At 40.8% G+C, this 23,658-nt stretch overlaps 2 protein-coding genes across 23 annotated transcripts in view; both read right to left on the reverse strand.

Moving 5' to 3' along the window:
* Positions 1-882: 882 nt before the first annotated feature.
* On the reverse strand, positions 883-12,959 carry use1 (unconventional SNARE in the ER 1 homolog (S. cerevisiae)). Its single transcript, XM_021604762.2, has 8 exons — positions 12,687-12,959; positions 11,830-11,879; positions 7,904-7,982; positions 7,572-7,721; positions 7,415-7,430; positions 7,295-7,325; positions 6,992-7,154; positions 883-1,890 (listed from the first exon to the last, which is right to left on the reverse strand). Exons 1-8 carry the CDS (start codon positions 12,786-12,788, stop codon positions 1,708-1,710), a joined length of 774 nt encoding a protein of 257 aa, XP_021460437.1. The 5' UTR covers positions 12,789-12,959; the 3' UTR covers positions 883-1,707.
* A 322-nt stretch (positions 12,960-13,281) lies between these two features.
* LOC110524842 (uncharacterized protein YGR130C) overlaps positions 13,282-23,658 on the reverse strand; it is a 49,683-nt gene continuing 39,306 nt past the window's right edge. Inside the window, exons 3-14 of one of the 22 annotated variants that reach the window (XM_036978851.1) lie at positions 20,616-20,921; positions 19,784-19,831; positions 19,607-19,663; positions 18,503-18,550; positions 18,326-18,382; positions 17,215-17,271; positions 15,688-15,735; positions 15,511-15,567; positions 14,559-14,615; positions 14,232-14,279; positions 14,042-14,098; positions 13,282-13,768 (exon numbers count right to left, since the gene is read on the reverse strand). In XM_036978851.1, coding sequence (XP_036834746.1) covers positions 13,617-13,768; positions 14,042-14,098; positions 14,232-14,279; positions 14,559-14,615; positions 15,511-15,567; positions 15,688-15,735; positions 17,215-17,271; positions 18,326-18,382; positions 18,503-18,550; positions 19,607-19,663; positions 19,784-19,831; positions 20,616-20,921 — 992 coding nt within the window. In that variant the 3' untranslated portion in view covers positions 13,282-13,616. Of the gene's footprint in view, positions 13,772-14,041; positions 14,099-14,231; positions 14,280-14,558; positions 14,616-15,510; positions 15,568-15,687; positions 15,736-17,214; positions 17,272-18,325; positions 18,383-18,502; positions 18,551-19,606; positions 19,664-19,783; positions 19,832-20,615; positions 20,922-23,658 lie in introns of all 22 variants that reach the window. The other 21 variants (XM_036978850.1, XM_036978852.1, XM_036978857.1 and 18 more) reach the window with 21 other exon arrangements.

The following is a 23,658-nucleotide window of genomic DNA, read 5'->3' on the forward strand; positions in this document are numbered from 1 at the left end:
AAGAGAAGGGTGAAGGGTACAGACCATCTTCAAAGAGCAGGGTGAAGGGTACAGACCGTCTTCAAAGAGAAGGGTGAAGGGTACAGACCGTCTTCAAAGAGAAGGGTGAAGGGTACAGACCATCTTCAAAGAGAAGGGTGAAGGGTACAGACCGTCTTCAAAGAGAAGGGTGAAGGGTACAGACCGTCTTCAAAGAGAAGGGTGAAGGGTACAGACCGTCTTCAAAGAGAAGGGTGAAGGGTACAGACCGTCTTCAAAGAGAAGGGTGAAGAGTACAGACCGTCTTCAAAGAGAAGGGTGAAGGGTACAGACCGTCTTCAAAGAGAAGGGTGAAGGGTACAGACCGTCTTCAAAGAGCAGGGTGAAGGGTACAGACCGTCTTCAAAGAGAAGGGTGAAGGGTACAGACCGTCTTCAAAGAGAAGGGTGAAGGGTACAGACCGTCTTCAAAGAGAAGGGTGAAGGGTACAGACCGTCTTCAAAGAGAAGGGTGAAGGGTACAGACCGTCTTCAAAGAGAAGGGTGAAGGGTACAGACCGTCTTCAAAGAGAAGGGTGAAGAGTACAGACCGTCTTCAAAGAGAAGGGTGAAGGGTACAGACCGTCTTCAAAGAGAAGGGTGAAGGGTACAGACCGTCTTCAAAGAGCAGGGTAATGAATTGGAATAGCAGCCCTACTCCCTCTTCCCAGGTCAAAGAGGTTGTTAGTAGCTGCTATGCAGAGAGAGCCTGCCACCTACTGGACTGTTCACAGCTGTAATTTCCCTTTCCTAGCATTACAGGGCACTAGTCAAACTACTGAACATACAGCTTCTTACAATGAGGCAAAGTGATCAGACTTCCTGAACAGAAAAAAATTATACATAACATAAAAGCTCAAATCTCTCCAGTTAAAAACATTTAATCACACAGTTCAACACAGACCACAGCGATAAAGGAGGGAGAAATTAGTTGGGAAGTAACACTCCTCCTTCCTAAGAGAGGGCCAATCATATTCTCAAATCAGGTCACCATAATGAATCAATCACTGTCACCCATTCATGCACATCAACAATGGCCAGATTCACACTATTACACTGAAAATTAACAATGAAAAAGGCATTGATGCAAGGGATTTTTTTAGGACCAAAGACCTTGTCAAGTGGTTAATTAATCAAATCAGACAAAATTAGAACATCTTACTTCCTTATATAGGACAGAATGCCTTAAATCTCCACTTGTTCCAAACATACAGATGACCAATGAGATTACTGATATTGTTTGCAGTCAATCAATGGTAACTTAATCTACGCGGTACAGACTGGGCCATGCTACTGTGTACTGCTGCCATACAGACATCCCTGGATTGAGATTAAGGCTCTTAGTCACATCCAATCTCCATCTGATTAGACTAGGCCCATCTCACTGTCCCTCACTCTAAATAAATATCTATATATATCTATCGCTAGCTATATTTGTGTGCATATTGGATACCCATAAAGGAGCAGGAGGAAGTTACCCCCTAGACAGTGATCTAAGGTCAATTGTACATTTCATTCCATCAAATAGGATTGGAGAAGCTGGTTGAAGGATGAGCTGATCGAAGATCTGTGCTTACTGGGCAACTTCTAACCCGGTTGGCGGTACGTATACACCTAGGCCTACATGTGAATATGTACAAGCAGCACAGCAGTTATTCTTCTATGCATGTCCAGTAGGTGTGCATCATCATCATCTGAGCTTGGGGAAGATCCTGATGAAGAGGATCATACTGATGAAAGTGAAGGAGACCAGGATGAGCATCAGCCACAGGGTCCAGTTGACAGACTTCTTGGTGTGCTGTTCCAAACGCTCCGACTCAACCTTCAGTTTCTCGAAGTTGGTGTCTGCCTGACGCATAGACTGGGTCAGGGTCTGAGTGAGAGAGGAGAAAAGCAGATAACTATTAGATCAGATCCTCAGCTGTGGCTGAAGGATAGCCTGGGTCAGAGAGACAGGATCCTATGAATATTTATACTGTGGCTGAAGGATAGACTGGATCAGGGTCAGAGAGACAGGATCCTATGAATATTTATACTGTGGCTGAAGGATAGACTGGGTCAGAGAGACAGGATCCTATGAATATTTATACTGTGGCTGAAGGATAGACTGGATCGGGGTCAGAGAGACAGGATCCTATGAATATTTATACTGTGGTTGAAGGATAGACTGGGTCAGGGTCAGAGAGAAAGGATCCTATGAATATTTCTGCTGTGGCTGAAGGATAGACTGGATCAGAGAGACAGGATCCTATGAATATTTATACTGTGGCTGAAGGATAGACTGGGTCAGAGAGACAGGATCCTATGAATATTTATACTGTGGCTGAAGGATAGACTGGGTCAGGGTCAGAGAGACAGGATCCTATGAATATTTCTGCTGTGGCTGAAGGATAGACTGGGTCAGGGTCAGAGAGACAGGATCCTATGAATATTTATACTGTGGCTGAAGGATAGCCTGGATCAGGGTCAGAGAGACAGGATCCTATGAATATTTATACTGTGGCTGAAGGATAGACTGGATCAGGGTCAGAGAGACAGGATCCTATGAATATTTCTGCTGTGGCTGAAGGATAGACTGGGTCAGAGAGACAGGATCCTATGAATATTTATACTGTGGCTGAAGGATAGACTGGGTCAGGGTCAGAAAGACAGGATCCTATGAATATTTATACTGTGGCTGAAGGATAGACTGGATCAGGGTCAGGGAGACAGGATCCTATGAATATTTATACTGTGGCTGAAGGATAGACTGGATCAGAGAGAGAGGATCCTATGAATATTTCTGCTGTGGCTGAAGGATAGACTGGATCAGGGTCAGAGAGACAGGATCCTATGAATATTTATACTGTGGCTGAAGGATAGACTGGGTCAGGGTCAGAGAGACAGGATCCTATGAATATTTATACTGTGGCTGAAGGATAGACTGGGTCAGGGTCAGAGAGACAGGATCCTATGAATATTTATACTGTGGCTGAAGGATAGACTGGATCAGAGAGACAGGATCCTATGAATATTTATACTGTGGCTGAAGGATAGACTGGGTCAGGGTCAGAGAGACAGGATCCTATGAATATTTATACTGTGGCTGAAGGATAGACTGGGTCAGGGAGACAGGATCCTATGAATATTTCTGCTGTGGCTGAAGGATAGACTGGGTCAGGGTCAGGGAGACAGGATCCTATGAATATTTATACTGTGGCTGAAGGATAGACTGGGTCAGAGAGACAGGATCCTATGAATATTTCTGCTGTGGCTGAAGGATAGACTGGATCAGGGTCAGAGAGACAGGATCCTATGAATATTTATACTGTGGCTGAAGGATAGACTGGATCAGGGTCAGAGAGACAGGATCCTATGAATATTTATACTGTGGCTGAAGGATAGACTGGATCAGGGTCAGAGAGACAGGATCCTATGAATATTTATAGTGTGGCTGAAGGATAGACTGGATCAGGGTCAGAGAGACAGGATCCTATGAATATTTATACTGTGGCTGAAGGATAGACTGGGTCAGAGAGACAGGATCCTATGAATATTTATACTGTGGCTGAAGGATAGACTGGATCAGGGTCAGAGAGACAGGATCCTATGAATATTTATACTGTGGCTGAAGGATAGACTGGGTCAGGGAGACAGGATCCTATGAATATTTATACTGTGGCTGAAGGATAGACTGGATCAGGGTCAGAGAGACAGGATCCTATGAATATTTATACTGTGGCTGAAGGATAGACTGGATCAGGGTCAGGGAGACAGGATCCTATGAATATTTATACTGTGGCTGAAGGATAGACTGGATCAGAGTCAGAGAGAAAGGATCCTATGAATATTTCTGCTGTGGCTGAAGGATAGACTGGATCAGAGAGACAGGATCCTATGAATATTTATACTGTGGCTGAAGGATAGACTGGGTCAGAGAGACAGGATCCTATGAATATTTATACTGTGGCTGAAGGATAGACTGGATCAGAGTCAGAGAGAAAGGATCCTATGAATATTTCTGCTGTGGCTGAAGGATAGACTGGATCAGAGAGACAGGATCCTATGAATATTTATACTGTGGCTGAAGGATAGACTGGGTCAGAGAGACAGGATCCTATGAATATTTATACTGTGGCTGAAGGATAGACTGGGTCAGGGTCAGAGAGACAGGATCCTATGAATATTTCTGCTGTGGCTGAAGGATAGACTGGGTCAGGGTCAGAGACACAGGATCCTATGAATATTTATACTGTGGCTGAAGGATAGACTGGGTCAGGGTCAGAGAGACAGGATCCTATGAATATTTATACTGTGGCTGAAGGATAGACTGGATCAGAGAGACAGGATCCTATGAATATTTATACTGTGGCTGAAGGATAGACTGGGTCAGGGTCAGAGAGACAGGATCCTATGAATATTTATACTGTGGCTGAAGGATAGACTGGGTCAGGGAGACAGGATCCTATGAATATTTCTGCTGTGGCTGAAGGATAGACTGGGTCAGGGTCAGGGAGACAGGATCCTATGAATATTTATACTGTGGCTGAAGGATAGACTGGGTCAGAGAGACAGGATCCTATGAATATTTCTGCTGTGGCTGAAGGATAGACTGGATCAGGGTCAGAGAGACAGGATCCTATGAATATTTATACTGTGGCTGAAGGATAGACTGGATCAGGGTCAGAGAGACAGGATCCTATGAATATTTATACTGTGGCTGAAGGATAGACTGGATCAGGGTCAGAGAGACAGGATCCTATGAATATTTATACTGTGGCTGAAGGATAGACTGGGTCAGAGAGACAGGATCCTATGAATATTTATACTGTGGCTGAAGGATAGACTGGGTCAGAGAGACAGGGTCCTATGAATATTTATACTGTGGCTGAAGGATAGACTGGATCAGGGTCAGAGAGACAGGATCCTATGAATATTTATACTGTGGCTGAAGGATAGACTGGGTCAGGGAGACAGGATCCTATGAATATTTATACTGTGGCTGAAGGATAGACTAGATCAGGGTCAGAGAGACAGGATCCTATGAATATTTATACTGTGGCTGAAGGATAGACTGGATCAGGGTCAGGGAGACAGGATCCTATGAATATTTATACTGTGGCTGAAGGATAGACTGGGTCAGAGAGACAGGATCCTATGAATATTTATACTGTGGCTGAAGGATAGACTGGATCAGAGTCAGAGAGACAGGATCCTATGAATATTTCTGCTGTGGCTGAAGGATAGACTGGATCAGGGTCAGAGAGACAGGATCCTATGAATATTTCTGCTGTGGCTGAAGGATAGACTGGATCAGGGTCAGAGAGACAGGATCCTATGAATATTTCTGCTGTGGCTGAAGGATAGACTGGATCAGGGTCAGAGACAGGATCCTATGAATATTTCTGCTGTGGCTGAAGGATAGACTGGGTCAGAGAGACAGGATCCTATGAATATTTATACCGTGGCTGAAGGATAGACTGGGTCAGAGAGACAGGATCCTATGAATATTTCTGCTGTGGCTGAAGGATAGACTGGATCAGGGTCAGGGAGACAGGATCCTATGAATATTTCTGCTGTGGCTGAAGGATAGACTGGGTCAGGGTCAGGGAGACAGGATCCTATGAATATTTATACTGTGGCTGAAGGATAGACTGGGTCAGGGTCAGGGAGACAGGATCCTATGAATATTTATACTGTGGCTGAAGGATAGACTGGATCAGGGTCAGGGAGACAGGATCCTATGAATATTTCTGCTGTGGCTGAAGGATAGACTGGGTCAGGGTGAACATAGACAACACTTCTTCTGTTAAACTTTTAAGGGGCTGTCGTCAAACACTTGCACTTTTCATAAGAGACTTCATTGGCCTTTGAAATGCATAGTGATGCATATTTTTTATCCAAAAATGGATTGAGCCTGAAAAGAATCCATCCTTCCATTTAGACTAGTGGAATTCCAGGCCTCATAGCAGCAGCTGTTAAATCATATATCCCACAAGTTGTTCAAACGCTTTAGTTCTGGAATGTTTCTTATGTAATACCGCCACCTTCTGGACGGACACCAAAACACTTTTCTGTCAACCAGAATAGAAGCTTATGTAATACCGCCACCTTCTGGACAGACACCAAAACCCTTTTCTGTCAACCAGAATAGAAGCTTATGTAATACCGCCACCTTCTGGACGGACACCAAAACCCTTTTCTGTCAACCAGAATAGAAGCTCTTGTTGAATTCCAAGGCTCATATAAATTATTAAGTAAGTCATATGGAAATAGCTTCAACTTGTTTTTCCTGATAAGTGTGGTCAAATTCTCGCCATATTGGATACACCTGTCCAATCCTTTGAGATCTACAGGAGTGTTAGGCGGCAGCGTTGGCCTAGTGGTTAGAGCGTTGGCCTAGCGGTTAGAGCGTTGGCCTAGCGGTTAGAGCGTTGGCCTAGTGGTTAGAGCGTTGGCCTAGTGGTTAGAGCGTTGGCCTAGTGGTTAGAGCGTTGGCCTAGTGGTTAGAGCGTTGGCCTAGTGGTTAGAGCGTTGGCCTAGTGGTTAGAGCGTTGGCCTAGTGGTTAGAGCGTTGGCCTAGTGGTTAGAGCGTTGGCCTAGTGGTTAGAGCGTTGGCCTAGTGGTTAGAGCGTTGGCCTAGTGGTTAGAGCGTTGGCCTAGTTACCGAAAGGTTGCAAGATCGAATCCCTCAAGCTGCCAAGTTAAAAATCTGTTGTTCTACCCCTGAACAAGGAATTTAACCCACTGTTCCTCGGAAGGCCGTCATTGAAAATAAGAATTTGTTCTTAACTGACTTGCCTAGTTAAAGGTTTAAAAAAATATATATAATTACCAAGTGTTAGGCGCTAAAACCCCAGGGGGATTATCCTCACTTTTCTAACTCTACAAGGGCAGAGAGAGTCTTCCTGTTGTCTGACCTGAGAATGAGGCTAAAAGGTGGAATTGTAATTCAGCATAGAAACTGTTCAAGCAGAGCTCGTCTTCTTCCACACCTGGTTGTCCTGTTTGATAATGTTCTGGGCCACCAGCGTGTTGTTCTTCAGGTTGCGCGCCAGGTTCAGCATGTCTTCAGCCAACTTTTCCTGTAGGTTGTGATGGTGCTGCAACACTGCATCCAGCTCGGCTGCTGACTGCCGTTCATCCAGAACCAAACCCCTTTCGAAGCGGAGAGGGAGGGATTGGTTTTATTGATTGATTTGATTGTGGGTATAAAAAAAAAAAAAACTGTATCGTACATTTGGTAAGTCGGGTTTCACATTTTAGAGCAGAGCGAGAGGAAATTAGGTTAATGTTACCTTCTGTTTCTCAAGTCTGTTTCCAAGTTTCCTGTTTAATTACAGAGAAAATAATTACACTTTAAAATGACGCTATTGTACATCGGAATATATTAAAATAAAATAAAAACGAGTGTTTACCTTTGTTCGACAGACCCTATAAAGAAACGCAATAAAACAGTTAGCAGAAATAGCCCTTTATAAAGAAGACCGATCATGTCCATTAAAACAAACTATAACATTTTCTAAGTAAAATACACACTATTGAGACCCATCCAACAGTATGAGGTTATCTTACAGTGCCTAACAGCTCGTTCCTCATCTCCCCTGTGCACCGGGCTTTGGTCTGCATGTGAACTGTCTTACTGGCTGGCATCCTCTCATTGGCTATGGTGGGGGTGCGTCCAGGAGCTAGGAACTGATTGGCCAGGGCTTTCTCTGTCCCCGACTATAAAAGAAGAACATAGGACAGGCCAGCGTCTCATTGGCTCAAGTGAAGAAAACATTAAAAACAAACTGGTGAGAAGAAAACGTTTCTATAATGTAATGCTAATGGCTTCAAACAGAATTTAAAAATCAGTTGTTTTAGCTACGTATCAGAATGAAATCCTTGAGGGTAATTATACTAACCAGTTTCTCTGCTTCTAGAAGTCCTTTCAAGAAGTCCACCTTCCGTGTGTAGTCTGTCATCACCTCTACTGTGGGTTTGCTGAAGGGAGAGATGGAAAATAATGAATTAATATTTGAAAACAACGATTGCCTCAGGAGGACATGAATTCGGCTAATACAGATCATTCGGAAAGTATTGAGTCCCTGATTCTTTCCACATTTTGTTACTTAACAGCCTTATTCTAAAAATGGTTTAAATAATCCACCCAATCGACACACGATACCCCATAATGGCAAAAGTGAAAACAGGTTGACAAACGTATTAAAAATAAACAGAATTACCTTATTTACCTAAGTATTCAGACCCTTTGCTATGAGACTTGAAATTGATCTCAGGTGCATCCTGTTTCCATTGATCATCCTTGAGATGTTTCTACAACTTGATTGGAGTCAACCTGTGGTAAATTCAATTGATTGGACATGATTTGGAAAGGCAAACACCCGTCTATATAAGGTCCCACAGTTGACAGTGCATGTCTTGGTTTTTGCTCTGTTGAAGGAATTGTCCGTAGAGCTCTGAGACAGGATAGTGTTGAGGCACAGATCTGGGGAAGGGTACCAAAAAAATGTCTGCCGCATTGAAGGTCCCCAAGAACACAGTGGCCTCCATCATTCTTAAATGGAAGAAGTTTGGAACCACAAAGACTCTTCCTAGAGCTGGCAGCCCGGCCAAACTGAGCAATCGGGGGAGAAGGGCCTTGGTCAGGGAGGTGACGAAGAACCCAACAGTCACTCTGACAGAGCTCCAGAGTTCCTCTGTGGAGATGGGAGAATCTTCCAGAAGGACAACCATCTTTGCAGCATTCCACCCAGCAGGCCTTTATGGTAGCGTGACCAGACAGAAGCCACTCCTCAGTAAAAAGGCCCCTAAAGCAGGGGTTCTTAAACTTTTTCAGCCTGGGACCCAAATTAAAAATGCTGTGTTTAGGAACATATGCAACTATACGTAAATATTGGTCCATATCATTGCCCTTATGCCTAAAACAAATGCAATATAGACAAAAACGAATAACGAAATTAAAATGGTCATATAAATATCTATTCATGTTTATTTTCCTCTCTTACGTATCTGTCTAGGTTGGAACTGTTGATGTTAAAATACAATACATCATTTTCATTCTGAACTGGAACAAACGGATTGATCACGTCACACAGATGCAGGCTCTTTGATGCAACACCAAGTAACAGTACAGATGAAAAATGATCAGGCCTACTGTACCTCTTACTGTAGAAATGATTGTCAAAAGCAAAGTCTAGTTTGGAACTGTTGCTGTTAAAATAGAAATCATAGGTTTTTATTCTGAACTGGAATAAACTGATTGATCCAGGCTGAATCACATCCGGACATGAGTCCCATAGGGCGGCGCACAATTATCCCAGTGTCGTCTAGGTTCGTCCGGGGCAGGCCGTCACTGTAAATAAGTATTTGTTCTTAACAGACTTGCCTAGTTAAATAAAAAAGGTTCAATTGAAATAAATATAAATATTTCAAAAGAACAAATCACATGGATGTAGATCAGAAAACACAAAACTCTCTCCTAATGAGAGGTGTGTGGCTGGTTCAAGTTGTCAACACGCATGTCTCTTCTGGGATCCGTTTTTGACAGTACAACACTGCTCAGCATTGAGACGGTTTCTGTACTTGTTTTTTTTTTCATTAAGTAACCCAGAGTTGAAAACCCTGACTGACATAGGTATGTGGGGCTGTACTGGACCAGGACATCTACTGCTTTCTCAGTCAGGCTGGTGACCGCTTCATGCTGTAGATGAGCAACCCAGAACTGCGTGTGTGTATGCCTCAAAAAGCATCTTGCTTCAATAAAAATGACGTATTTTAACAGCAACGGTTCCAACCTAGACTTGCTTTCAACAATAATTTCTACTGTAAAATGTAACTAGTTAGCTAACATTCGCCAAAGCAAGCTATTAGCTGTGTACAAGGCCAGGGGATTGTTTGAAAGAGAAACTCACATATACTACTATGAGATAGTACTCCCCTATTTCTGCTTACGTGACGATTGAGCTCAGTCAGAACGTGTTGCTAGCATGAGTCTATTTGGTGACGTCGGTGAGTGGGAATGACAAGTCCGTGGCTGACAGCGCATCATCTGCTGCTGAACCACAGCGCGTGTCACCGAGGGATCTTTAAAAAAATTTTTTTTAAAAACTCCTGGAAAAAAAGATCCGGTAAACCGCGTAGCACACGGGCATCTCCTTCTCCCACTCGCGCAGCTGCCAAACTGAGCAGAGACCGCTGCTAAGCAGAGCGCGCACTGAACAGAGACCTCTGGTAAGCAGAGAGCGCAATGAACAGAGACCGCTGGTAAGCAGAGAGCGCAATGAACAGAGACCGCTGGTAAGCAGAGCGCGCACTGAACAGAGACCTCTGGTAAGCAGAGCGCGCACTGAACAGAGACCTCTGGTAAGCAGAGCGCGCACTGGACAGAGACCTCTGGTAAGCAGAGCGCGCTCTGAACAGAGACCGCTGCTAAGCAGAGCGCGCACTGGACAGAGACCTCTGCTAAGCAGAGCGCGCACTGGACAGAGACCTCTGCTAAGCAGAGCGCGCACTGGACAGAGACCTCTGCTAAGCAGAGCGCGCACTGGACAGAGACCTCTGCTAAGCAGAGCGCGCACTGGACAGAGACCTCTGCTAAGCAGAGCGCGCACTGGACAGAGACCTCTGCTAAGCAGAGCGCGCACTGGACAGAGACCTCTGCTAAGCAGAGCGCGCACTGGACAGAGACCTCTGCTAAGCAGAGCGCGCACTGGACAGAGACCTCTGCTAAGCAGAGCGCGCACTGGACAGAGACCTCTGCTAAGCAGAGCGCGCACTGGACAGAGACCACAGTTGCACTTGGCCAAATCAATTCCAGTAATTCATTAAATAATTATACATTTACTCTGACACTTTGCGACCCATACTTTAAGAAATGCTGGCCTGAAGGACTCTCAGACAATGAGAAACAAGATTCTATTCTCTGGTCTGATATAAGCAAGAGGGAACTCTTTGGCATGAATGCCAAGTGTCACATCTGGAGGGAACATGGCATCATCCCTACGGTGAAGCATGGTGCTGGCGGAGTCATGCTGTGGGGATGTTTTCAGCCGCAGACAAGTCAGGATCGAGGGAAAGATGAATGGAGAAAAGTACAGAGAGCTCCTTTATGAAAACCTGCTTCAGAGGGCTCAGGACCTGAGACTGGCGCAAAGTTTCATCTTCCAACAGGACAACGACCCTAAGCATACAGTCAAGACAGAGAGACCCTTTATGAAAACCTTTGGGACAAGTCTCTGAATGTCCTTGAGTTGCACAGCCAGAGCCCAGAATTGAACATATCTGTCAAAGACCTGAAAATAGCTGTGCAGTGAAGCTCCCCTGATAGAGCTTGAGAGGATCTGCAGAGAAGAACGGGAGAAACTCCCCTAATTCTGGTGTCCCATTTTTTATTTGTGTAATTAGCAGAAAATTCTTAACCTGTTTTTGCTTTGTCATTATTTGAATACTGTGTGTAGATTGAGTGTGGAAAAAAAACAATTGAATCCATTTTAGAATAAGGCAGTAACATAACAAAATGTGAAAAAGTCAAGGGGCCTGAATACTTTCAGAATGCACTATAAGTTAAATGCAGCTCCCTTCAAGTACAAGCCTATCAATTATATATTTAAAAAAAATCATAAATCTGCATTATCATTAAAGCAGTTTATCTGACCGCTTGATTGAGGTGAAAGTATCACCTTTATATAAAATCTGAAACAATAAATCCATGTAAGATTTAGTTGAGAGAGAGGAGGTTTATTATGTAAGTATTAAGTAAATGCAAAGTCTGGCATTGCCCTGTTTTAAGAATGTTACTCATAGGTAAAAGGCCTCAGTTTAGATATACCTTGGACTTTTCCTCAAAGCCACCAACATCTCTTCAAGAGCACCAACATACTAGAAGAGAAAGAGCAAAAGTCAAGACCTACAGTTTGGTAGAGTCATAATAGGGATGGAATTTAGAGACACGACAATTTCCAAGCTTCTTAAAAGCATGGGGACACAGTTTGAGCAGCTATGCAGAAAACAACTAGTAAGCAAACGAAAAAAATATATATATTTTTTGCAAACGATGACAAAGGCAGACTATTGGGGGGGGGGGGGGGGGGTGTATCTGTTAGCGGTAACGTTAACTAGTTAGGCTTTTCTGAAAGGGGGGGTCAGCTGTAACGTTAGCTAGTTGCCATCAAAACATGACTGATTGGAAAGGCCTGAATGTAAATCTTCTAGCGAACACAAACAGATACAATTTAACCTGGGAAAATAAATGTAGCTTATAACTACTGTAGTTAGTTACACAACCTTGTCAAATGATCTAACGTTAGCTTGCCAACTTAACCTAGGTGTGAGATGATGATCATGGCTATCTACATACACCTTTCGCAAGATTCATTGACCTGTCGTATTTGGATTATAGCTGATTTAATAATATAAAATGGTGTAAATAAGTAATGTGCGCTTGCATTAGCTAATACTGTTAACTACTACGAAGAGCTACTGATTTGCTAGAAAATACAGTCAGTTGTAGTATAGTTAACCAACTTGCTCGTTCCAAGCTGCTGGCGACGTGGCTATCTAGCATGCTAACCCACTGACAAGCTAACGTAACGTTAGCAGACACTGTCAACATCATTTGACCGGACATTCGTTTCTCATCGACTGCGTTTGATGAAGGTTGCATTGGTCAACGTCTAAATGTCTTACCTTTTCCAACCTCCATTCCGTTTCCACTCGCTTCTCTGAAGCTATAGATTCGCAGCGGGACAATAATCGGATAAAATTTATTTCTAATCTAGACGAAGCCATGTTTGAATATGACAAGGTGTCGCAAAGATTTTCCGGAAGTAGTTCCGTTTCCACTAGTTACCACATATATATCGGAAACATTAATTAAAGTAAAAAATAAATTAAAAATGTAAGTTTACGGTTAGACATAAGGTTAACAGAGGGGTTTGGGTTTAACATATTTTAAACATTGAAATTATTGTTCTTCTGTGGATTTTTTTTAATGGCGATTTACCAGGATAAATTGTAGACATAGGCGGGGTTTATGAGTTTGTGTCTGTGGTAACTAGTGACGACCATTACAAAACCCCAGAAAAAAGGTTCCACATTTACCACGTTATGTCTTTAAAATAAAATCTTGAATATTTTGAGAAAAATTTTATCAAATATATTTACAATTACAATATATAAATCAAAATGTATTGACAACATTGTAATATATAACACATTGGTCTGTTTTACAAGAGAAACACAGTATACAGGCTGGCCTAAATAAACAGAAAAATCAAAAAAATCCTGTTTCTCAAGAGGTTTATTATGAACATATGATATTAATCAAACAGTATGCTTTATGTTAGTCACAATGTTTCTGTTTGACTGTTCTTCTTTGGCATTTTCCCAGTACATTATTATTTGTAGGATATATGTTTGCTTTAATTTTAATAGCTAGTTTAAAAATATATATATTTATACAGCAGGCATTACATGAGGAGATCAGATTCAGTATACATTACTTTTGACTTGTTATAGGAAGTTGCATGTAGGCAGGCTAGAGTCCTACATTGGCGTTTAACACATAGGAACAAAACAAAAACTTGAGAACATAAAATGAAGCTGATGTCATGGTGGTCAGCAGCCATCAGGATGGTTCTCGGGACCACTGGAAGGTGACTTGCATTTACTCCGTTTGATCAGGCAAACCAGGAAGCAGAAAATGGATAGGAATCCCACTATGGAGCCCAGTACAACCATGGCCGTGGTGGTGGAGCTGGAGGCCTCCACTGCTGGAGAACACAGTCAAACCATCATCACACTGATGAAGAGGTGGAAACTCAACCAACCCCTTGTCAAATCGGCTTTACTCAACACCATGTAGATAACTGGTCTTCTATTGAGTTTGAAAAGTCATGCATGATATATGAATAAGTAGCCTAATATTTACTTGAGTGATGAGTAGAATGTCTTACTATATATATATTTTTTATGGCATTCAGACCTCAATCTCATCCATTAAATATACTGTAGAACTGCCTGCTCAGATGTATCTATCTCACCTTGACCTTTGCCTTCTGTACTGACAGGTTCTGACGTTTGTGTTTCCATCTGTTCAGCTGACAAAGGAATAACAGCACAGTAAAAAAATAAGTAGGAAAAAATATTCTATTCGTTTTATCTTCAGTTTGAAATGTGGAGATGCCCAAAAGATGGCGTTCAATTCTATTACATTTTATATAACATACTCACGAGACATGGCAGTGCTTCTGGGATCATTATAGTCATCACCAGCATCACCTGATAACAACAAATCAACACAGTCAAACCATCATCACACTAATGAAGAGGTGGAAACTCAACCAACCCTTTGTCAAATTATCTTTACTCAAAACCATGTAGATCACTGGTCTTCTATTGAGTTTGAAAAGTCATGCATGTTATATGAATAAGTAGCCTAATATTTACTTGAGTGTTAAGTAGAATGTCTTACTATATATATTTTTTTATGGCATTCAGACCTCAATCTCCTCCATTAAATATACTGTAGAACTGCCTGCTCAGATTTATCTATCTCACCTTGACCTTTGCCTTCCGTACTGACAGGTTCTGACGTTTGTGTTTCCATCTGTTCAGCTGACAAAGGAATATCAGTACAGTAAAAAAATAAGTAGAATGTATTACTATCATTTTTAATGGCATTCAGACCTCAATCTCATTCATTAAATATCGAACTTCGTGCTCAGATTGATCTTCGTATTTCACATTGACCTCCGACAACATTATTTAACATTTCTGCATTTACATTTTAGTCATTTAGCAGAAGCACTTACGACTTACAGTAGTTAGGAAATACATTTTCTTACTTTTTTATACTGAGCAGGCAGTATTTAACAGATGAGATTGAGGTCTGAATGCCATTTAAAATTATAGTAATACATTCTACTTATCACTAAAATAAATATTAGGCTACTCAAGTCAAATCATGACGTCGGTGATCTTCAGGTCGCAACGTTGGAACTCCAGAATGATGGCAGAGTTTCCGACTCGGAATTTCGAGCTCGTATTTTTCAGAGTTACCACTTGTCTTGAACCCACTGAAGTCAAAAGTTGGAAATATCTGTGTTCACAGTTCCCAGTTGCTTTGAATGCAGCAAAGGTCAAACCATCATCAAAATTGCCATGTTCAAAACAACTGGGAACTCAGAACTCTCTGACTTTAGTGCCTTCAAAACAACTGGGAACTCAACTGGGAGCTCCGACAGGGAAAAATAGTTTTGAACGGTCTTCCAACTCGGAAACTCAGGCATGTTTCTAGAGCTCCCCTTGTCAAATTGGCTTTACACAACACCATGTAGATCACTGGTCTTTCATTGAGTTTGAAAAGTCATGCATGCTATATGAATAAGTAGCCTAATATTTACTTTAGTGATAAGTAGAATGTATTACTATCACTTTAAATGGCATTCAGACCTCAATCTCCTCCATTAACTATACTGTAGAACTGCCTGCTCAGATTTATCTATCTCACCTTGACCTTTGCCTTCCGTACTGACAGGTTCTGACGTTTGTGTTTCCATCTGTTCAGCTGACAAAGGAATAACAGTACAGTAAAAAAAATATTCTATTCGTTTTATCTTCAGTCTGAAATGTGGAGACGCCCAAAAGATGACATTCAATTCTATTACATTTTATATAACATACTCACGAGACATGGCAGTGCTTCTGGTATCATTATAGTCATCACCAGCCTCACCTGACAACAACAAATCAATCAACCGTCATCAAACTAATGAAGAGGTGGAAACTCATTTTGAATGGCATTCAGACCTCAATCTCATTCATTAAATATAGAACTTCGTGCTCAGATTGATCTACGTATCTCACATTGATTTTCACCTTCCTTATTTTAAATATCTGCATTTACATTTTAGTCATTTAGCAGAAGATCTTATCCAGAGCGACTTACAGTAGTTAGGAAATACATTTTCTTACTTTTTATACTGAGCAGGTAGTATTTAACGGATGAGATTGAGGTCTGAATGCCATTTAAAATTATAGTAATACATTCTACTTATCACTAAAATAAATATTAGGCTACTCATTAATATACCATGCATAACTTTGAAAAGTAAATTAAAAACCAGTGATCTACATGGTGTAGAGTAATGCCAATTTGACAAGGGGTTGGTTGATTTTCCATCTCTAAATCAGTAGATGCTTTCAAGACAACTGGAAAATCAACAAAAAAAACGAAGTCAAATCATGACGTCAGTGATATTCAGGTCGCAACGTTGGAACTCAGATCTGAACTTGACTGACTCAGACCTGAACATGACTGAGTTGTCATGAAAGTGTAACGGTGTAAATTTAGACCGTCCCCTCGCCCATACCCGGGCGCGAACCAGGGACCATCTGCACACATCAACAGTTACCCACGAAGCATCGTTTACCCATCGCTCCACAAAACCCGCGGCTCTTGCAGAGCAAGGGGAACTACTACTTCAAGGTCTCAGAGCAAGTGACGTCGCCGATTGAAACGCTATTTTAGCGCGGACCACCGCTAACTAAGCTAGCCGTTTCACATCCGTTACAAAAGCCCCATCGGAACTCTAAAATCTCTGACTTCCTACTTCACTGCCTTCAAGACAACTGGGAAATCCCCCAAAAAACAGGTCAAATCATGACTTCAGTGATCTTCAGGTCGGAAAGTAGGAACACTAGAAAGATGCCCGGAGTTTCCGACTTGGAATTCCAAGCTCATATTTATCAGAGTTACCAGTTGTCTTGAACCCACTGAAGTCAGAAGTTGGAGATATCTGTGTTCCCAGTTCCCAGTTGCATTGAATGCAGCAACAGTCGAACCATCATCAAAGTTGCCACATTCAAAACAACTGGCAACTCGGAACTCAGAACTCTCTGACTTTAGTGCCTTCAAAACAACTGGGAAAAAAAATGAGCTCCGACAGGGAAAAATAATTTTGAACGGTCATCCAACTCAGAAACTCAGGTATTTTTCTAGGGCTCCCCTTGTCAAATTGGCTTTACACAACACCATGTAGATCACTGGTCTTTCATTGAGTTTGAAAAGTCATGCATGCTATATGAATAAGTAGCCTAATATTTACTTGAGTGATGTGTAGAATGTATTACTATAATTTTAAATGGCATTCAGACCTCAATCTCCTCCATTAAATATACTGTAGAACTGCCTGCTCAGATTTATCTATCTCACCTTGACCTTTGCCTTCCGTACTGACAGGTTCTGACGTTTGTGTTTCCATCTGTTCAGCTGACAAACGAATATCAGTACAGTAAAAAAATAAGTAGAATGTATTACTATCATTTTTAATGGCATTCAAACCTCAATCTCATGCATTAAATATAGAACTTCGTGCTCAGATTGATCTTCGTATTTCACATTGACCTCCGACAACATTATTTAACATTTCTGCATTTACATTTTAGTCATTTAGCAGAAGCTCTTACGACTTACAGTAGTGAGGAAATACATTTTCTTACTTTTTTATACTGGCAGGCAGTATTTAACGGATGAGATTGAGGTCTGAACGGCATTTAAAATTATAGTAATACATTCTACTTATCACGAAAATAAATATTAGGCTACTCATTAATATACCATGCATAACTTTGAAAAGTAAATAAAAAAACAGTGATTTACATGGTATAGAGTAATGCCAATTTGACAAGGGGTTGGTTGATTTTCCATCTCTAAATCAGTAGCTGCTTTCAAGACAACTGGGAAATCAACAAAAAAAACGAAGTCAAATCATGACGTCAGTGATCTTCAGGTCGCAACGTTGGAACTCCAGAAAGATGGCAGAGTTTCCGACTCGGAATTTCGAGCTCGTATTTTTCAGAGTTACCACTTGTCTTGAACCCACTGAAGTAAAAAGTTGGAGATATCTGTGTTCAAAGTTCCCAGTTGCTTTGAATGCAGCAAAGGTCAAACCATCATCAAAATTGCCACGTTCAAAACAACTGGGAACTCAGAACTCTCTGACTTTAGTGCCTTCAAAACAACTGGGAACTCAGAAAAAAAAAACAGCTCCGACAGGGAAAAATAGTTTTGAACGGTCTTCCAACTCGGAAACTCAGGCATGTTTCTAGAGCTCCCCTTGTCAAATTGGCTTTACACAACACCATGTAGATCACTGGTCTTTCATTGAGTTTGAAAAGTAATGCATGCTATATGAATAAGTAGCCTAATATTTACTTGAGTGATAAGTAGAATGTCTTACTATATATTTTTTTATGGCATTCAGACCTCAATCTCCTCCATTAAATATACTGTAGAACTGCCTGCTCAGATTTATCTATCTCACCTTGACCTTTGCCTTCCGTACTGACAGGTTCTGACGTTTGTGTTTCCATCTGTTCAGCTGACAAAGGAATAACAGTACAGTAAAAAAAATATTCTATTCGTTTTATCTTCAGTCTGAAATGTGGAGACGCCCAAAAGATGACATTCAATTCTATTACATTTTATATAACATACTCACGAGACATGGCAGTGCTTCTGGTATCATTATAGTCATCACCAGCCTCACCTGACAACAACAAATCAATCAACCGTCATCACACTGATGAAGAGGTGGAAACTCATTTTGAATGGCATTCAGACCTCAATCTCATTCCTTAAATATAGAACTGCCTGCTCAGATTGATCTACGTATCTCACATTGATTTTCACCTTCCTTATTTTAAATATCTGCATTTACATTTTAGTCATTTAGCAGAAGATCTTATCCAGAGCGACTTACAGTAGTTAGGAAATACATTTTCTTACTTTTTATACTGAGCAGGTAGTATTTAACGGATGAGATTGAGGTCTGAATGCCATTTAAAATTATAGTAATACATTCTACTTATCACTAAAATAAATATTAGGCTACTCATTAATATACCATGCATAACTTTGAAAAGTAAATTAAAAACCAGTGATCTACATGGTGTAGAGTAATGCCAATTTGACAAGGGGTTGGTTGATTTTCCATCTCTAAATCAGTAGATGCTTTCAAGACAACTGGGAAATCAACAAAAAAAACGAAGTCAAATCATGACGTCAGTGATATTCAGGTCGCAACGTTGGAACTCCAGAAAGATGGCAGAGTTTCCGACTCGGAATTTCGAGCTCGTATTTTTCAGAGTTACCACTTGTCTTGAACCCACTGAAGTCAAAAGTTGGAGATATCTGTGTTCAAAGTTCCCAGTTGCTTTGAATGCAGCAAAGGTCAAACCATCATCAAAATTGCCACGTTCAAAACAACTGGGAACTCAGAACTCTCTGACTTTAGTGCCTTCAAAACAACTGGGAACTCAGAAAAAAAAAACAGCTCCGACAGGGAAAAATAGTTTTGAACGGTCTTCCAACTCGGAAACTCAGGCATGTTTCTAGAGCTCCCCTTGTCAAATTGGCTTTACACAACACCATGTAGATCACTGGTCTTTCATTGAGTTTGAAAAGTCATGCATGCTATATGAATAAGTAGCCTAATATTTACTTGAGTAGAATGTCTTACTATATATTTTTTTATGGCATTCAGACCTCAATCTCCTCCATTAAATATACTGTAGAACTGCCTGCTCAGATTTATCTATCTCACCTTGACCTTTGCCTTCTGTACTGACAGGTTCTGACGTTTGTGTTTCCATCTGTTCAGCTGACAAAGGAATAACAGTACAGTAAAAAAAATATTCTATTCGTTTTATCTTCAGTCTGAAATGTGGAGACGCCCAAAAGATGACGTTCAATTCTATTACATTTTATATAACATACTCACGAGACATGGCAGTGCTTCTGGTATCATTATAGTCATCACCAGCATCACCTGACAACAACAAATCAACACAGTCAAACCATCATCACACTGATGAAGAGGTGGAAACTCATTTTGAATGGCATTCAGACCTCAATCTCATTCCTTAAATATAGAACTGCCTGCTCAGATTGATCTACGTATTTCACATTGATTTTCACCTTCCTTATTTTAAATATCTGCATTTACATTTTAGTCATTTAGCAGAAGATCTTATCCAGAGCGACTTACAGTAGTTAGGAAATACATTTTCTTACTTTTTATACTGAGCAGGTAGTATTTAACGGATGAGATTGAGGTCTGAATGCCATTTAAAATTATAGTAATACATTCTACTTATCACTAAAGTAAATATTAGGCTTCAACTTACTTCATATAGCATGAATGACTTTTCAAACTCAAACTCTACTAACATAGAGCCTACTAACATAGAGCCTACTAACATAGTCTACTAACATAGAGCCTACTAACATAGAGTCTACTAACATAGAGCTTACTAACATTCAGCCTAATAACAAAGTCAACTAACATAGAGACTACTAACATAGAGTCAACTCACATAGAACCTGCTAACATAGAGTCTACTAACATAGAGTCTACTAACATAGAGTCTACTAACATAGAGCCTACTAACATAGAGCTTACTAACATTCAGCCTACTAACATAGAGCAAACAAACATAGAGTTAACTAACATAGAGTCTACTAACATAGAGCTGACTAACACAGAACCGACTAACATAGAGTCTACTGTATTAAATATACTGTATGAAATACCTCAAATTGAAACAACTTACCCTGGAAATGTATGGTAAGACGAGCCTTTTCAGTAAAGCTGTTAGGGCCAATAGTAAGATTGGTTTCACATTGATAATCTGTTTTGCTAGTGCCCATCTGATTCTTAGAAGACCACGTATGATCACAAAATCTGTCATCATTACAGTTTTTGGAGTGTTCTGTTTCAAGCCTCTCAAGGTGCAAGAGAAGCATCTCAACGTTGTCATATTCTCCGTGGTAAACGTTTGTCAGTGTGCATTTCACCTTAAAAGGTTGACCAGAGACAGGGTTCTCTGGCACTGTGGACAGGACAGGCACCGGGAAAGCTAGAGGAGTAGAGACCATGATAGATATCAGTTAAGGAGCATAGAGAATAAAGTATTTTAGCAGGTAGAGAAGAGAGTATCTGAGCCGATATGTTTTTTTAATTTTTTTATTTCACCTTTATTTAATGTACCTTTACCTTATGTAATCATTAAGGGGTAGAGAAGAGAGTATCTGAACCGATATGTAATCATTAAGGGGTAGAGAAGAGAGTATCTGAGCCGATATGTAATCATTAAGGGGTAGAGAAGAGAGTATCTGAGCCGATATGTAATCATTAAGGGGTAGAGAAGAGAGTATCTGAGCCGATATGTAATCATTAAGGGGTAGAGAAGAGAGTATCTGAGCCGATATGTAATCATTAAGGGGTAGAGAAGAGAGTATCTGAGCCGATATGTAATCATTAAGGGGTAGAGAAAAGAGTATCTGAGCCGATATGTAATCATTAAGGGGTAGAGAAGAGAGTAACTGAGCAGATATGTAATCATTAAGGGGTAGAGAAAAGAGTATCTGAGCCGATATGTAATCATTAAGGGGTAGAGAAGAGAGTATCTGAGCCGATATGTAATCATTAAGGGGTAGAGAAGAGAGTATCTGAGCCGATATGTAATCATTAAGGGGTAGAGAAGAGAGTATCTGAGCCGATATGTAATCATTAAGGGGTAGAGAAGAGAGTATCTGAGCCGATATGTAATCATCAAGGGGTAGAGAAGAGAGTATCTGAGCCGATATGTAATCATCAAGGGGTAGAGAAGAGAGTATCTGAGCCGATATGTAATCACCAAGGGGTAGAGAAGAGAGTATCTGAGCCGATATGTAATTATTAAGGGGTAGAGAAGAGAGTATCTGAGCCAATATGTAATCATTAAGGGGTAGAGAAGAGAGTATCTGAGCCGATGTGTAATCATTAAGGGGTAGAGAAGAGAGTAACTTTAACTAGCCAATATGTAATCATTAAGGGGTAGAGAAGAGAGTAACTTTAACTAGCTGATATGTAATCATTAAGGGGTAGAGAAGAGAGGATCTTTAACTAGCCGATATGTAATCATTAAGGGGTAGAGAAGAGAGTAACTTTAACTAGCCGATATGTAATCATTAAGGGATACAGAAGAGAGTAACTTTAACTAGCCGATATGTAATCATTAAGGGGTAGAGAAGAGTGTAACTGAGCCAATATGTAATCATCAAGGGGTAGAGAAGAGAGTATCTGAGCCGATATGTAATCATTAAGGGGTAGAGAAGAGAGTATCTGAGCCGATATGTAATCATTAAGGGGTAGAGAAGAGAGTAACTGAGCCGATATGTAATCATTAAGGGGTAGAGAAGAGAGTATCTGAGCCGATATGTAATCATTAAGGGGTAGAGAAGAGAGTATCTGAGCCGATATGTAATCATTAAGGGGTAGAGAAGAGAGTATCTGAGCCGATATGTAATCATTAAGGGGTAGAGAAGAGAGTATCTGAGCCGATATGTAATCATTAAGGGGTAGAGAAGAGAGTAACTGAGCCGATATGTAATCATTAAGGGGTAGAGAAGAGAGTATCTGAGCCGATATGTAATCATTAAGGGGTAGAGAAGAGAGTAACTGAGCAGATATGTAATCATTAAGTGGTAGAGAAAAGAGTATCTGAGCCGATATGTAATCATTAAGGGGTAGAGAAGAGAGTAACTGAGCAGATATGTAATCATTAAGGGGTAGAGAAAAGAGTATCTGAGCCGATATGTAATCATTAAGGGGTAGAGAAGAGAGTATCTGAGCCGATATGTAATCATTAAGGGGTAGAGAAGAGAGTATCTGAGCCGATATGTAATCATTAAGGGGTAGAGAAGAGAGTAACTTTAACTAGCTGATATGTAATCATTAAGGGGTAGAGAAGAGAGGATCTTTAACTAGCCAATATGTAATCATTAAGGGGTAGAGAAGAGAGTATGTGAGCCGATATGTAATCATTAAGGGGTAGAGAAGAGAGTATCTGAGCCGACATGTAATCATTAAGGGGTAGAGAAGAGAGTATCTGAGCCGATATGTAATCATTAAGGGGTAGAGAAGAGAGTATCTGAGCCGATATGTAATCATTAAGGGGTAGAGAAGAGAGTATCTGAGCCGATATGTAATCATTAAGGGGTAGCGAAGAGAGTAACTTTAACTAGCCGATATGTAATCATTAAGGGGTAGCGAAGAGAGTAACTTTAACTAGCCGATATGTAATCATTAAGGGGTAGAGAAGAGAGTAACTTTAACTAGCCGATATGTAATCATTAAGGGGTAGAGAAGAGAGTATCTGAGCCGATATGTAATCATTAAGGGGTAGAGAAGAGAGTAACTTTAACTAGCCGATATGTAATCATTAAGGGGTAGAGAAGAGAGTATCTGAGCCGATATGTAATCATTAAGGGGTAGAGAAGAGAGTATCTGAGCCGATATGTAATCATTAAGGGGTAGAGAAGAGAGTATCTGAGCCGATATGTAATCATTAAGGGGTAGAGAAGAGAGTAACTTTAACTAGCCGATATGTAATCATTAAGGGGTACAGAAGAGAGTAACTTTAACTAGCCGATATGTAATCATTAAGGGGTAGAGAAGAGAGTAACTTTAACTAGCCGAAATGTAATCATCAAGGGGTAGAGAAGAGAGTATCTGAGACGATATGTAATCATCAAGGGGTAGAGAAGAGAGTATCTGAGCCGATATGTAATCATTAAGGGGTAGAGAAGAGAGTATCTGAGCCGATATGTAAT

Source organism: Oncorhynchus mykiss, chromosome 5 (genome assembly GCF_013265735.2).
Source record: "Oncorhynchus mykiss isolate Arlee chromosome 5, USDA_OmykA_1.1, whole genome shotgun sequence".
NCBI classification, from domain to species: domain Eukaryota; kingdom Metazoa; phylum Chordata; class Actinopteri; order Salmoniformes; family Salmonidae; genus Oncorhynchus; species Oncorhynchus mykiss.